Below are 15,570 nucleotides of genomic sequence, written 5' to 3'. Positions count from 1 at the left end.
TTTAAAAGAATCCGATTAACACAGTTGCTATAAACTATGAATACTATGAAGTTGCCATTGTTCAAACAAAAGAGCCTTGAGACTGCAAACAACTGATGCAAATGTGACTAACATTAAAGCTGAAATGCATGACTGTGTAACCTCTCTGTCATGGACATAAACTTAGTAATAATCACATGTAACAACGAGAATAAACAAAACCATTTCAAATAGGCCCATATTTTATTTTCTTGTGTGTATATTAATGTCTCTCAGACTTTCTTTTGGAGGAGAGAATCTAAAGAGTGCAGCGGGTCATCGTACTCCTATAGGCTTAGTACAGGATCATCACAGAGGCTGTGGTCTTCTTTCCATGTTTCAGTTTTCATCATGGAGCCCGAGCGATCCATAGCCGTTCATCAGTGCCAGTTTCAAATGACTGTTTGGTGTCGGCTCTTCCTTCCTGATGCTGTTTTTGGTATTAAACATTTGGCTGATCTCAAGGAATGTTTTGTTCTTGGTTTCTGGAATGATAAATATGGTGTACAAAGCAACTCCCCAGCAGATCGCGCAGAAGATCAGGTAACAGTATGGACCTGTAGCTTCCTGAAAAGGAACAACACAAAATGATTCAAATGTGTTATGGAGCTGATTTTAAAAACATAGAAAACTGCTTGTCAGACAAAACATCACACAACCCTAAACCTAACCCTAACGCCTAACCCTACTTATGAAATGCTTTCAGATTTGTAGAAAATAATTTCACTAGGAAAATTTGAATTTCATCTGATTTTTCCAAAAAATGTTGACTATCATTTTAGGATGATAAAATATTAGTTTTATTTATTGAAATTCTGTTTTTTTTTATATATGGTTCAAAAATAAATTCTGCTGCAAGGACTTTACACCTAATTAACTGCCATTTTCTACATTCTAATGCTCTATCAATTGACATAAATGGAGTGAAAGCAAAATAAACAATTATTTTGTTCTTATCCTGAGGAAAGGGGGAAGACTAATCAAAGAGACAGAAAAAGATTAACTAAATGTGAAGGGAAAGACCACTGAAAAGGACACAAGAATTAAGAGATGAGAAAATAAAATATAGGAATAAACCTGTAAAACAAGACCTTAGCAGCAATAATGCACAGAGCAGCATAATGACCTGAATATGACAAGACCCACATACTGATAATAAGAGTTTATTAATGGTCAGCACAGGTACGCGAATTAAAAACAACAAACACAAGCACCAGTGGATTATAATCATTTCAGGAGGTTTACAAGCTGTAAACCTCCTGAAATATCATATCCTTTCTCTTGGGTGACTACCGTAATTTAGTTTATGTGCAAAAAAAAAAAAAAACTTAAAATGCTTTGCATCAGATTTAGTTTCAGGAAGTTACTGCATGTTATCCCTCAGCAGGTGAGTTAACAGTGTTACACATACAGCAACATACATACATTAGGTGATGATGCATAGAAAAATGCTGTGATTACAAACTTTTTTAAGCATTAACTTTTATGTTTTCTTACCTATTTCGGCTTTGAACCTTCCCATGACCATCCCAATGGTTTGTCTGCTGTGTTATTTAATAGTCAAGATGTTTTTTCACTAATGTTGTCTAACAAACCTCTGAGATCCCCGCAGAACAACTGGATTTATAACGAGATTACTTTTCACACATGGGGCTGTATTTGGTAATTAGATGACTTCTAAAGATGGTTTCTACGCGTTTTAGCTCTGTAATTGTAAACTAATGTGCCCCTTTGTGTTAGCCTTCCTTGTAAAATCACAATAAAATACACAGAGGTCTGAGATCCTAAAAATAAAAAAAATCTGATAATTATTTACTAAGTGGGATGAACAATTTTTAAGGCACTATATTTGAAACTTTAACATTCCCTTCTGGCTACTTAAAAAGTAATCAACTTGAAAGGGAAACGTTTGCACAAATAGAAATTTCGCATGTGGCTATATTAATGAAGAGCTAAAAACCTTTATAAGAAGAACGTAAAATTAGCCAACAGAATGCAATGGATTCAGTTTCTGACCTCTAGGAAAGGAAAGACGAAGCCAATGAGGAAGTTGGAAAACCAACTGAGGCAGCCTGCTATGGTATAGGCAGCAGGTCGGTGAGACTGCTTGAAGAGCTCTGCTGTGATCAGGTAAGGCACACCGGCTGTAAAGAAACAACACACATGCATTATTTGTTTTATTTCGAAGGCAAAAACTGCAGCATTCTGCTTCACATTCAATAATTTTAAAGACTTTATTCAACCAAGGCTCCTCACATCCCACAAATCAAATTTAATTACCCAACGCTGTTTTAAAATGAACACCTGCAACTTCATTCATCAAGTAGTTTATAATAACCCCCCTATTCAATAGCCTTCATTCAAAATGAATAGATGATGATATAACAAAAGCAAAAGTGCTATTAAAGGAATAGTACACCCAAAACATGATTAGCCTTCATTTTCTACTCACCTCCATGCTGAACAACACTCTGGAGTACTTTTTTGATATCTCAAATGCATCTGGAGATCTGGGAGGCTTCTTGCTGTCTGCTGACATTCAAATAATGGAGGTCCATGGCGCCCGAGACAGAAAGGTCCATAAAAGTCCACAAAAACGTGTCAATATTCCTCCATACTGCTCGTCCAATGTAATCCAAGTGTCCTGAGTGGGTAGCATCCAGAATTTACTCGAAACGAAGTCATTTAGAATGTTTTTAGAGCATAAACAGTAGTGTATAGGATTTCCTAATAGCGCCCCCATGCGCGCTCACGATTCTACGGAAGCCGGCAGACCAAACCGGAAGAAAGTGCGCATTCAGCGTCTGGTCTGCCGATAATGCAAGCGTAGAAGAAGAAATGTGCTGTTTACCTGTGCAAAGAAAGAAACAACGAAAGAAAAATGTCTGAGGACTTCAGTGTTGAGGAAGAGCATGAGTTCTTTGCCGAGCTGAATGCGCTGGTTTGGTCTGCCGGCTTCCGTAGAATCGCGAGCGCGCATGGGGGCGCTATTAGGTAATCCTATACACTACTGTTTATGCTCTAAAAACATTCTAAATGACTTCGTTTCGAGTAAATTCTGGATGCTACCCACTCAGGACACTTGGATTACATTGGACGAGCAGTATGGAGGAATATTGACACGTTTTTGTGGACTTTTATGGACCTTTCTGTCTCGGGCGCCATGGACCTCCATTATTTGAATGTCAGCAGACAGCAAGAAGCCTCCCAGATCTCCAGATGCATTTGAGATATCAAAAAAGTACTCCAGAGTGTTGTTCAGCATGGAGGTGAGTAGAAAATGAAGGCTAATCATGTTTTGGGTGTACTATTCCTTTAAGTTACACTTGTTTCCCTACCTGTATTTCATTTATTGTCTGTTAAAACTGAGGAATCGTAGAAAGGAGAATGGTTGTCAGTGTCTAGAAGAGGCAGGCGTATCTGCAAAAAGCTTGGCAAGGAATTCTACTAATATAAGTTACATCAGAGGGGTGGCTTTAATCTAAACATTTTTCTTTGTTAGATTGTGCTTTAGCCAAAGCTCTAATGATCATCCTCCAGAATGATGTCCTCATTATCTTTGGCTGCTAACAGCAGACAGAGAGGTTTATTACTGTCAGATGAATAACTATAGGCCATCATTTGTCAACATGTGCTCTACGTTTAGGAACGTCTCATTGTGAGAGCAAGGTTTCATTCGAAGGAAACCGTATTCATCACGGGGAAGCTTGTGAACAATGAGCCATTAAAGGTCTAATTGCTTGAACAGAGATCCTCCTTCTTGTTCTGTGCTATAGATTTTTGCAGCACTGATGAATGACGTTATGTACACCAGATTTGGTCCGATTCATCATCCTCATGGGTCCGCTCGACGTGGTTGTAAACTAACGCCTCGTAATTCTCTTCCCTCGTCTCATCTAAATGGCTACAGTGTGGCAGCACGGATTTCCTAATTTACAAGACTAATGAAATACAATATCTCTTCATGCTGTTGCAGGGGAGGGGGATGAATACTAGGCTTCAGCTTTGCAACCTGCTGTTCCACAAGTTTCCACCAGGAGGGAGTGTCTCCTTAAACACAATGCCTGCATCTGCAGACTAAATGGCTTCAGCTTGACCTTTGAGAAAACAGAGAAAAGAGGGAAGTTTCCTTTTACCTGGACCTATGCAGAAGCCAGCGATGATCCCCACAACACAGCCAACGCTGATATACTTCATGAAGGGCAACTGCGCCTGCCAAGTCACACAATTCACACATTTTCTAATGACTATCCATTTAATTGCACTCAATCATTTTGATTATAGGATACCAAAAACATCATTTGTACCATGTGGTGTTCCTTGACATTCACTTAATATTACACTTAATTACTTTCTTGCTCGTGTTGGTAATGTTTACAGACACAAACAATGCAAGAAAAGAGGCAGACAGTAGATATCAGAGCTGATAGCAAACGTACAGTGGTTCTAATGTAGCAAACTCTACACAAGTTTTAAGAGACATTTTTATGTAAATGTACCTGGAGCAGGACTGACACTGTGATTCCTGCACAACAGAGGCCCATGACGAAGAATCCACCGTAAATAAGAGGTCTGCGGCCCAATCGCTCAATAGTTAAAATCTAAATAAGAAGAAGATTGGATGGTGAATAAATGTAATCAGTGGAATTAAAAGGTACAAAGGCAGAAAGTGTTTGCATTTATAGGATATATCTTCTGTAGATTCATATGTTTTCTTATATGTACCATATTGTTCAAAAGTATTTTACTATTCTTTATTTCTTTCTATTTTACTTCAAATAAATCAGCTGTTAAGGTCGCCTTGATTCATACATAATAAGTTTTTTCTGAAGTAAGGTATTCAAAGGATGATCTGTGTCTACCAGTGATATATTTGTTATTCAGTTGCAAAAGCCACTAAAGAAAAAAAAAAAAAAAGAACATTTTGCATAGCACATAAAGAAACAGACACTGATGTGTCTTGCAGATCCCCTGTCAAATTCATATTAGACATTTCGCCACAATATGTGGCTAGTAATCCAAGGGTATTTACATTTACGCAGTACATCTATTCAGTTACATTTACTTGAGTAATTAAAAAAAAAAACTTTTACGAGTAGTATAGCGTTGTACTTTTACTTTAATTTGGGTAAATATATAATGTATCATTAATCTTACTTGAGAAAAGTTTCTGTCAACTCCATCCATTAACTTAACTCCTTTTACTCCTTTTTTCATCTACAAGTTGTTTTAAGCTAAAATCCTGACCAATATAGCAGCCAAACTAAATAAATTCAGAAAGTCTTCTTTTAACCAGCTGACTAGGGGTGTGCAGCAACCTCCACTATACACCATACAGCCAATCAAATCTTTGTTCATTTCGGCACGTTCTTGGTGTCTCAAAAGTGTTTTAAACAGCTGAAATTGTATGATAAAAATTTTTATCAGTTTTACTTTTCATAACCTCGGAATACTCTGTCGGAATAACTCTGTCGTACCTAAGTGAGATCTGGATGCAACAGTTTAGATCAGATCAGGAAATTGTAACTTTATGCAAAAGAAAAAATAAAGAACCATAACAAGACCTTTAGTCTACAGGATTTCATTACATTTGCAGTAAAATAAAACCAATTACAGGCAAAATAATGCCACATTAATGTATGGGAAATGTTTTCTCACCCCAAGCAATCCAGCAATGACCTCTATGACACCAGTCCCCACTGTTGTGTACTGAATGTCGTGTTCTGGGATTCCTGCATCCCTGAATATGTCATTTGTGTAGAACCAGATCTGAAATTCAGAAAGAGGAAGTTTATCGGAGGAATCTGATTGATTACAAACTCAGAATCAGATTATCTCATTTTCTAAGGAGCCAAAACTCCCGTCTTTTCATTTTGTGCTTTCACATGATTCATTATACTGATCATTTTCATTAGTCCAACCATCACTTATGCATTTGAGTTACTGCGTTTCATGAACATGGATTGCTGACAAGTGCTCCCCTTGAAATTAATTTGTGAGTTCTCATCAATCACACTTTACCGGTGCAGCATCCATCATTGATGAGGTGAGGACAGAAATGTGAAGAGTGTAGTTCAACCCTGTCTTGTTGATATAGGAATCGTACGCATTGCATTCCATCAATATTACAACTTTGAAATATGTATTCGAGTATGCTTGAAAACAGTTTGCTCGCACAGAATAAAATGTCACCATGTGTAGTTTTCAAAAGGTTTTTGTAAATGGGAACAGTGTGGAGCAGTGCAGGTCCTCTACAAAGATATTAATGCATAAAAAACATGACGTTTGTCTTTTTACCTGTCATGGTTTTAAGCTTCCTGTATTATATGGTAATATCCATTTTTGTTTTAACATGGCTAAAACAACAGTTGTTTGAGGAACCAAACTAAAAGGTCAGTTTACCAAAAGTTTTCCCACATGTGAACCCCTTTCCTCCCCTATAATGGATTAAAGTAGTTTAGAAGCTCTCCATATTGTTATGTCCTTGGATGAGACACTTCACCCACATTGCTTACTGATGTTGTTTAGTAGCTTGGCATTCAAACTATATTACACTCTGTGTAATACATGCTGGCTGTAAACCAGTCTGATAACCTGCCATTGATTCCGGCCAGATCTGGCTGGACCAATCACAGAACAGAAAGTAGGAACTGAGGATGCGTCACTCTCATTGCTTTTCTGTTAATTTCACAGCAAGATGGTGACTGCAACAGAGCAATGTTTTAATGATGCCCCTTCTGATGTTCTAACAGAGAATGGTCTAACTTTAAAAACTCAACAATAGACAGCTTGTCATTTCTTTTTAAAAAGGTTGTATTTGCCATGTTAATCCTGTTAGTCCCGCCTTTTATATCGAGCTCTACAAGCTCCTTTCCAGACCGATACGCCGTGTATGTGTCCTATCAGTCTGGCTTGCCAAGCTAGGTGGTCATGGGGCCGAGTGGCACCTGTGTATGTTAGCCTTCCTTCTGTCAGTGAGCCCCAGGGCAGCTGTGGCTACAACATACTGTAGCACAATCAGTGTGTGCCTAAATGACTGAATGTAGTGTAAAGCGCTTTGGTCAGGTCTCCTGAACGGCCATATAAATACAGGCCATAAGTAAGTACAGGCTTTTAGGTCATTGCTGGTGTCTTTCCGTTTTGTACAGTTGTTGTGTGCATAAAATAATTCCAAGCTGTCTAGGATTTATATTCACTGTTTAAACTAGAGGTTTAATTATTTCTTTAAATCGTGTCTTTAGTTTTTAGATTGTTCTGCAAAAAATCCTACCCAGTTTAAACAGCACTGAGCATACATTACAAAGGATAATACCCAAAACAGTCTTTTGTTTGGTTACCACTTTTCTACTACGTGGCCCTCAGTGTAGCCCAGCTATGGGAAACAGTTAGCTGTATACTTCCACCTAAAAAAACAAACACACCTCTGAAAACCAAGAAGTTTAGATCTTTGAAAGAGAGGACCGATGGTTTGAAAGAGGGGTAAAAAAAAAAAAATTTTTGTCAAATAAGACAGGCCAACACTTAACACAGGGGGAGGATTTCAGTTTCAGCTCTCATACATATACAGCTTTCTGCTGCAACTCATTCTGAAGAGTTTACAGAATTCAAAACACCAAAACTTATTTTAAACAACAAACTCCAAGTATCCAGAAGAATGATGGGTGAGTTGTTGATTTGCATCGGACTTGGACCAGCTATTTCTAGTATGAGCTGAAAGAACTGAAGATTCCACAGCGGGTGTCAAAAGTGTTAAAGAGAAAAGACTTACAATGAGTGAAAGTCCACTTGATTCAGATTAAAGCTCGTTTTGTTGTCAAAACAGAATTTTGATTCATATAATTTAATGTGATATTAGTTTTACAATACTTGAGAGTAAATAATCTTCTTTGTGTAACTTGCATGAGTTAGAGACTGATTAAAACAGTTTGTGTGCACTGCACTTCAATCCGCAACACTCGCTGCCCTCTGACCCATTGCTCTACATGTCAACAACTAGAACTAGTCATACAAAAAACTGAAGAATTCCTTATTTTACCCCTCAACGAACAGTTACCAAAAAATTTTTCATGATACACCCACAAATCTCATTAAAGGTTATTAGGATTTTAATGTCATGGAAAAACATAATTTTCTTATTTCATTTACAAATAATAATCAGAAAGATAAGGCATCAATTTCTATTCAGCACCTTTTTCCATGGCACTCTTAAATACATCTGAGTTTAAATACTACTGCACAAGGTCAGGTACAGCTTTTGTTTCAATGCCAATGGAAAGTGATAAATCACTAATTGAAATGCTGAATGCAATTTCTTTTCTAAATTTTTGTTTTGGGCATGTGGATTTATTTGCACGTGTGAATCCTTGCAGATTTCCTTTGTGGAACAGCTGGGACCAAGCGACCCAGCAGGAAGTCCCCCTGCCGGGAGATGATGCCACTATGAGCCAGCATGCCCGGAGCTTCCATCCACACAAAGCAATGAGCACAAAGATGTGCTCTATTTTACGTTCAGATGGGTGGACCTTGTTAGGTGAGGTAACACTGAGAGAGATAATGAGCCGTGATCATGTCGCCCTCAGCATAGTTATTCAGCGGGTGTAGTACTGTGTGACTCTGTGATGTATGGACAGAAGGAAGGAGCCCAGCTGGGATCTGCGGCAATATGAACTCTCGTTTTCACATTAAGTGCACAGAATGATGCACATGCAAAATGAAAAAGACAATAAAGCTACAGCTTTTTTTTTTTTTTTTACCACTCACCGCATCAATACCAGACAGCTGCATGCCAATGTTGACCACCATGGTGGTGAGGACCTGCCAGCGGACAGAGCGGTCCATGAGTAGACGGCGGACAGAGAGGGTCTTCACGGAGGAGAGTGACCTTTGCTCCTCCTGCATCTCCTCAACCTCAGCTTGGATATTTCCCTTTTTACGGAAATACTTCAGGGCTGGAAAAGAACGAGAGATTTTACATTCCACTTTAAGTTTCATAACATGTAAAACAGAAATGAAAAAAAGGTTGATTATCTAACCTTTTACAGTTGCGTAGACATTTCCTTTGTCTATCAGCAGGTATCTTGGACTCTCGGGAAACCAGGGCAACAGCATCAGTTGGACCAAAGTAGGAAACAAGACAAGGGAGAGGAGCAGGGGCCAATGTTCCTCCTGTGAGTAGACATAAAGACAGACATTTTCAGTGTCCTGTAACTTTCCTGTTGTCTGTACAGGAAATTCTGCAAATCATGGTGTAAAACCAAATGAAACCCTCTCCAGAGGGAATTAATAAAACTATAGGTATTTAAGGCCATCTTTGCTTTTCTATGCTGCTGTTCACATTACTTGAATTTCTTAGGCCTGAAAGAACAAACTGATATTTTCTTATTTATGTGTTGATACATTATGAGTCTTGCAGAAACTTCCGTCCCAAGCCCCCCACCCCCACCCCACCCCCGCTCCACAAAATTCAGTACCTTTCCCAGCAGTTCAGAGAGCCCAAGGACCTGAGCAATGAAAACTCCAATGCAGATGTGGATACTGGGAACGAGACCTAGAAACCCTCGAAGGTTCTTGGGGGCGATCTCTCCAAGGTACATGGGCACTACGCTGAGAGAAATCCCTGAAAAAAAAAAAAGTCTGGGTTTCAAAATGTTATTTTGTTGATCTCTATTCTTTGATAAATGAAATGAGATCAATTATCTTCTTAAGTTTAACTTTTATTTTCACATAGATTGAAAATTGTGCTCTCCACTACAAAAAAAAAAAAAAAAAAAAAATGCACATACACAACCCTGTACTTGCTCTCGAGGGGGAATGCCTATCAAAAGCATGTGAGAGCATGCAGGAGCCCATTTCTCCTCCTGCACGCTCTGTTTAAAAGGTGCTTGTTTGCATCGCTCGTACAAGTTTAATTTCCAAAAGATGATTTGAAATCTTTCCACTATGTCAGACTCACCTCTGGTAAGTGAAAATGGGGATGAGGACGTAGGACGGCCTTACGTAAACATATCAACAGAATGATTGACAATTAGGAGGACCACTTATTTTGATGATCCACCCGGATAAAGAACATCCTCCACCACTATACCATTAACTCATTATAAAATCTGGTAAATATTTGAAAGCAATGTAATAAAACAAACTAAATTTTAACAAATTCTGGTTTTATTTTTACCAGTACAATATATAATTATTCAAAATATTAGATAAAAAAAAATAATTCAGGTATAGGAAACTCTTTTCATTGTAAAATTTATGAAAACAAGACTAAGCAGTTAAAGGAAACATAAAATATACTGTTAAAAGCATTTGGTAACTTTAATGACATCCTGGTCTTTGCCAATTTGGTCAAATAAGTTAATGGCTCCCACTCTTTTACTTGTAAACATTTTACTTCATGGTTTGTGAGAGGCTCCATAGTTGGAAGTGAAAACAAGAATTCAATACTACGTTCTAGTTCATCCTGGCTGCAAAACCTCTCTTTTCTTTTAGAAATACTCTATAATACGGTTCTGCCTAGCTCCTATCTGCTTTTGGTTTACCGGTATGTTTTGTTAGCTTGTTTCTTCCCCCACAAATGAAACACTTTAGCTAATTCTGTATGTCTCTGGACGCAGAAGTCTCTTCACCTCTTGATCCTGAGGTCTTCTATTGCTTCAGTAATTTAGTTCAGATTTTAGTTCAACACCCTAATTGTTTACAAGCAGGCATAAACAAAAGCAATATTTTTTTTCTGTTTTTGAGCAGGCAGGCCTACCTGAATGGACTCCTGTGATGAAACGTCCTGCAATGACCATCCAGGGATCCCTGAACCATCTGCTGAAGCCCATCAAAGTCCCTCCAATAAACACCAGAATGGTGGATCTGACCAGTGTCCCTTTTCTGTTCAAACACATTATCTGTAAGAGCTCATCCTTTTTAAAAATTTAGGCAGTGTTTGATAATCAGGAAAAAAAAGCAAGAGTTGTTATACAAGCAAAACATGTAAGTAAATTATTTGCATCCACTCTAACCTTCCATATTTAGTGACAAGTCTTCCCACCAGCAACGCACCAGTCATCCCACCGATGGCAAAGATGGAAACAGTTAGGGCATATAAGACCGTCAAGAAATGCTCATCCAGATGCCAGTGATGGTTCTCAGTTAACGTCTCGTTGTAGAAGGCTTTGATGTACTTGTGGAAGAGAAATACTATCATATTTATTTCTAACATTTTAAAGAATTGAATACAAATCTCAAGTACAAATTTATTTAATTCCTAAAATAAAGACAAAAAACATTTGATGTGTAAGAAAGGTTAAGGTGTCATCTCTTTATTCTAAATGATATTCATTACAACGCCACCCAGCAGTTTCTATAAATATTTAGATAAATGAAAGGCTCAAACTTAGCTGAAGAGAAATTAAACTCAATCTAGTTGTTCTTTAGGGATGCTATTTATTTAGACAACATAAATATTACTGATTTTATTCTTTTTAGCAGGGAGAAAAATTACTAGCTTAGATTTTATTTTTTTAAACTAGCAGCTTTAACATATATTGTATGAAACACTGTTCCATTTAACCCATGCAAGAATTTACGCTTCTTTGAGGAAGAATTTGCTTCCTGTTTGTTCTACTTGTAAAACAAAACTTAAAAAGTTCCTTTTAAATAAGCCTAATAATGGTGATTAATGTCTGAGGTTACAGGATGAATTTTTGATCACTTGTCTAAAATCAACAATGTTCTCTCATTTGTGCCAGGAAAAAAAAAATTGGGGCCTTCTACTTCTTTGTTTGTGTCCCTCTAGTCTGATTTCCACATGATCAGAGACACATGGGGCAACAGTGGGGGGTTGATATAGGAGCTTTCTCTGAAAACGAAGGGTTTTCAGTGTCATGTCATTGGGCAAGACACTTCACCTGCATTTTCTACTGATTGTGGTTAGACGGCCCAGTAGCACCAGTGTACCGCAGCCTCGCTGCTGTCAGTGAGCCCCAGGGCAGCTGTGGCTACAATGTAGCTTGCCACTGTCAGTGTGTGTGTGTGTGTGAATGTAGTGTAAAGTGCTTTGGTTAAGTCTCCTGACTAAGTACAGGCCATTTATCAAAATATCTAAATAGATATTTTAATACTCAAAAAGCTGAGGTGTCATCAAACAGCAATGCATTTAATAAGGAACCCCTGGTTTCCTGTGATGGATTGGTTTTTACATATTTTGTTGTCTCAGTTATATTGTTTGCTTGTTAAAGACATTAAAATCCCAACATTATCGTATCTTATTTAATAAAACCATACAGGGATTATTATACCTCAAAGCGTCATTATCCTGATTTCTGATCAGTATCATCAAATTCCCTTAGGTTTCCCATTTCTACAGTATTTCCCAGGGAATCCTGTATTGCAGGAACCTGTATTGTTTGTAGCTGAAGAAAGGCAATGTAAAAGGTTCCCCAGTAAGCCAATGACTCCATTATAAAAAGGAGTTTTTCTGCTTCAGAAAAGGGTTATCCGTGTCAAAACAGAAATGCTCACAGCTTAGTTGCTGCACCGCAGCAAATTCCACAGCAAAGGAGCAGAACAGAACAGATGATGGATTAAGAGGTGAAGAACATCAATGACATGCTAAAGCTGATGCACAGACCCACATGAGGAGCACGTGACAGACAGTGTTACATAGATTTAGAATAATAATACAACTTTATTTGATTAGAGGATCGGATACACCTTAGATGTCTAAAACCTTAGAGTCACTAAATTACTCATACCCCCCTAGCAAAAGGATCTAGATTAAGTTTTAGACGGGGGAAAGAATTTGCTTGAACCAACCTCAGCAGGTGAGTTGACAACAGCCAAATTGAAGCCATAGAGCATCGAGCTGCCGAACGAGGCCAAGAAAGCCACAGCCAACAATGACCATGTGAGATTCTGAATAGGCGAGAATAAATATGCAAATGAGAAAAAGAACAAAAGACAAACTTTGTCAGTTTCAAACTAATGAATGACACTGGTAAATAAAGCAAGTGACTTTTACAATCCCAGAGGTGTGAAAAACTAAACTTTGGAACAAAGCAATGCTTTTATGATCAAGAAATGTTTTTATGTCTAGTTAGCGAGAGTAAAGAGTAACCAAACAAGAAAGAAGTATTTGGTAAAAAAGGCTTTTCAAGTACTCATTAAAGGTTTAGTGGAGGATTTTCATGAATTTTTGAAAAGACCCACCCTCTTTACTTAAAAAAAAAATAACATGCATAATCCTGTTCCCGCTCTCGAGAGGGAACACCTATTAAACAGATGCGAGAGCATTCACAAGCCCATTTCTCCTCATGCAAGCTCTGTTTATAAGTTGTTGTTTGCATCGCTCACAAAAGCTTACTTTTCAAAAGAAGGTTTGCAATTTTTCCACTATGTCAGACTCACCACACCGGTAAGTGAAAATGGGGATGAGCACGTAGGACAGCCTTACGTAAACATATCACCAGCATGATTGACAATAAGAAGGACCATTTATTTTGAGGATCCCCCCGGAAAAAGACAATCCTCCACTATACCTTTAACATCTCCTGAGGTAAAAAAAAAAAAAAAAAAGCCCACACACATCAAATGTTCCACTATCTTTGGAATTCAGAAAAATATAAAACAGGCCAAGATCTTTAAGATATATTTAACATGCAGTCCTAAAGAAAAATGAAATGTTTCAATTCATATTATATGGGCTTCTTCAATGATTTGTTGTAGATGTTATTTACTACAGGTAGGAAGTACCTCCTGTAGAGGTCTTTTTTACAATGGGTCAGAAAAAGCCTCTGACAGAGGATATTCTGTTGTTGTTTGAGAGTCTGATGCAGAGGATTCTCATGGTTTCCCTTAATCATATTCATGCTTTGAAGATATTTTCTTTGTTTTACACCAGTTGAGTGCAAATGAGTAAAACTGTTGGCAGGGAAAATACTAGCTTCTGTGTTCTCAAAATAAATCTAAGTTGGGAATGGAGAAAGTTAAGAGACATTAAAATAGCCCGGAGCTGAGAAAGCCCAACAGTCAGTATCACCTTCAGTAGATTATATATTTAATGTTAAAGCCCTCACATGTTGCATTACTTTAGTCTAGTGCTGAAACAATTAATCATATTAGTCATGATTAATCAATTACTGAAATAATCGTCAACTAATTTATTATCGATTAATCTTTAGCTGGAGTACAGAGACCCTAAAACATGTCTTTAGCTGAAAGAGCAACCCACTTAGAGCAGTGATTATACCAAAATTAAATTAAAATAAAAAAAGTATATAAACATTTTGGATTTAAGATTAAAAAAAATGTTTTTGTCTGTCAGAACGATCCAGTTTTAGTTCACTGGGTTTAATTTAATAAAGAAAATCTTCTTTAAGGAACCTTTGCTAACGGATTATTAATTAATACATTGAAAAAATTATCAAAGGTTAATCGATCATCAAAATAATCGTTAGTTGCAGCCCTACTTTAGTCAAACCTCTCCATAGTATAGTAGTTCTTTTAGAACTGTACTTTTATTGACAAAAACATTTAAAATTACATCTCTGTTCATGTTAGACATGTGTATAGTTTCTTTCACACATTGAAAGACTCATTTTGTAAGGGAAATATCAGCATAAAAAAGGTTTCAGCTCACCCCAGTGATCTTTGCAGCATTTTCTTTTAATAACTCCTCCGCCATTTATGTCATGAATAATTCCTCCTCGGGTATAATCAGCTTGATGGAGATGGGGAGAAGCTCATCTAAGGAACTTGTTAAAACTCCTCACTTCTCCTATTTGTAGATTCCTCCCATTGCTCATGTGGTCATGAGGAGGCGCGTCCGAACGATGGGTGGAATTAACCAACTTATTATCACGCTCCTGATCCTTCCCTAAACCAGCCATGAATTGGTCCCACTGGATCCGGTTCATTAGGGATCACATGAGCCCTGTGGGTCATCTTTAGTGTCCATTGATTTTAAGACACAGCAAGTCACTGAATATATTGGGTTTAAAAAAAAAAAACATTTAGACGAGAGAATGCCCAGATGCATATGAAGCTTATAGAGATTCTCTGATATTAGTTTTGTGGTTTCATATGATTTCGTTATAGGGCTGCAGCCATACTATCTATAAATATGCATATATAACCCCTGTATTTACCACCTTTTTGTGTTTGTTTTTTTGTTTTTACACGTTTTTTGTTAAGTAATAAAAAAATAGCTTTAGAGTCTTTTCATTTTCAAGAGAGAGCAACTTTATATCACAATTATGGCTCAATTTGATTATTCCTACAGCTCATTGATGGCACTTCCAGGAAGTCTTAAAAGACTCCATAACATCAAAGGTGCTGCAGGCATATAAAAACTCAAAGGTCATGCTTCAACAAATAGTTAATTTTGCTCTCTAGCAGAAGGTCCTGAAGAATATCTAATTGTTAGTTTCCATTACAAATCTGAAGCATACTAGCAAGACAAGTCCACCTTTAGCTAGAAAATTGCCTTTCTAATTATATTTTCGCAGTGATTCATGTCCTGTTTGGATTTTTGGATTTACTCCTGCTTGGTTTGGATTTAGTTTT

At 37.5% G+C, this 15,570-nt stretch overlaps 1 protein-coding gene across 1 annotated transcript; it reads right to left on the bottom strand.

Moving 5' to 3' along the window:
• Positions 1-323: 323 nt before the first annotated feature.
• On the bottom strand, positions 324-14,798 carry slc2a15b (solute carrier family 2 member 15b). Its single transcript, XM_038284671.1, has 12 exons — positions 14,645-14,798; positions 12,823-12,921; positions 11,028-11,188; positions 10,772-10,896; positions 9,489-9,634; positions 9,051-9,183; positions 8,779-8,966; positions 5,677-5,787; positions 4,518-4,619; positions 4,155-4,230; positions 2,035-2,162; positions 324-585 (listed from the first exon to the last, which is right to left on the bottom strand). The coding sequence occupies exons 1-12, from the start codon at positions 14,687-14,689 to the stop codon at positions 358-360; spliced, it is 1,542 nt and encodes a 513-aa protein (XP_038140599.1). The 5' UTR covers positions 14,690-14,798; the 3' UTR covers positions 324-357.
• Between the last annotated feature and the right edge of the window lie 772 nt (positions 14,799-15,570).

This window comes from Cyprinodon tularosa, unplaced genomic scaffold (assembly GCF_016077235.1).
Source record: "Cyprinodon tularosa strain WSP-4 unplaced genomic scaffold, ASM1607723v1 ctg201, whole genome shotgun sequence".
Taxonomy (NCBI): domain Eukaryota; kingdom Metazoa; phylum Chordata; class Actinopteri; order Cyprinodontiformes; family Cyprinodontidae; genus Cyprinodon; species Cyprinodon tularosa.
Note: the sequence above shows the minus strand (reverse complement) of the source record. Positions and strands in the feature narration are given on the sequence as shown.

Coding starts and splice junctions, on each gene's coding strand:
- slc2a15b (XM_038284671.1), bottom strand. CDS start 14,689: ATGGCGGAGGAGTTATTAAAAGAAAATGCTGCAAAGATCACTGGG. Junction 9,635..10,771: donor CATCACAGGAGTCCATTCAG/GTAGGCCTGCCT, acceptor TTTTTTTTTCAG/GGATTTCTCTCAGCGTAGTG. Junction 5,788..8,778: donor AGCTGTCTGGTATTGATGCG/GTGAGTGGTAAA, acceptor TCTGAATTTCAG/ATCTGGTTCTACACAAATGA.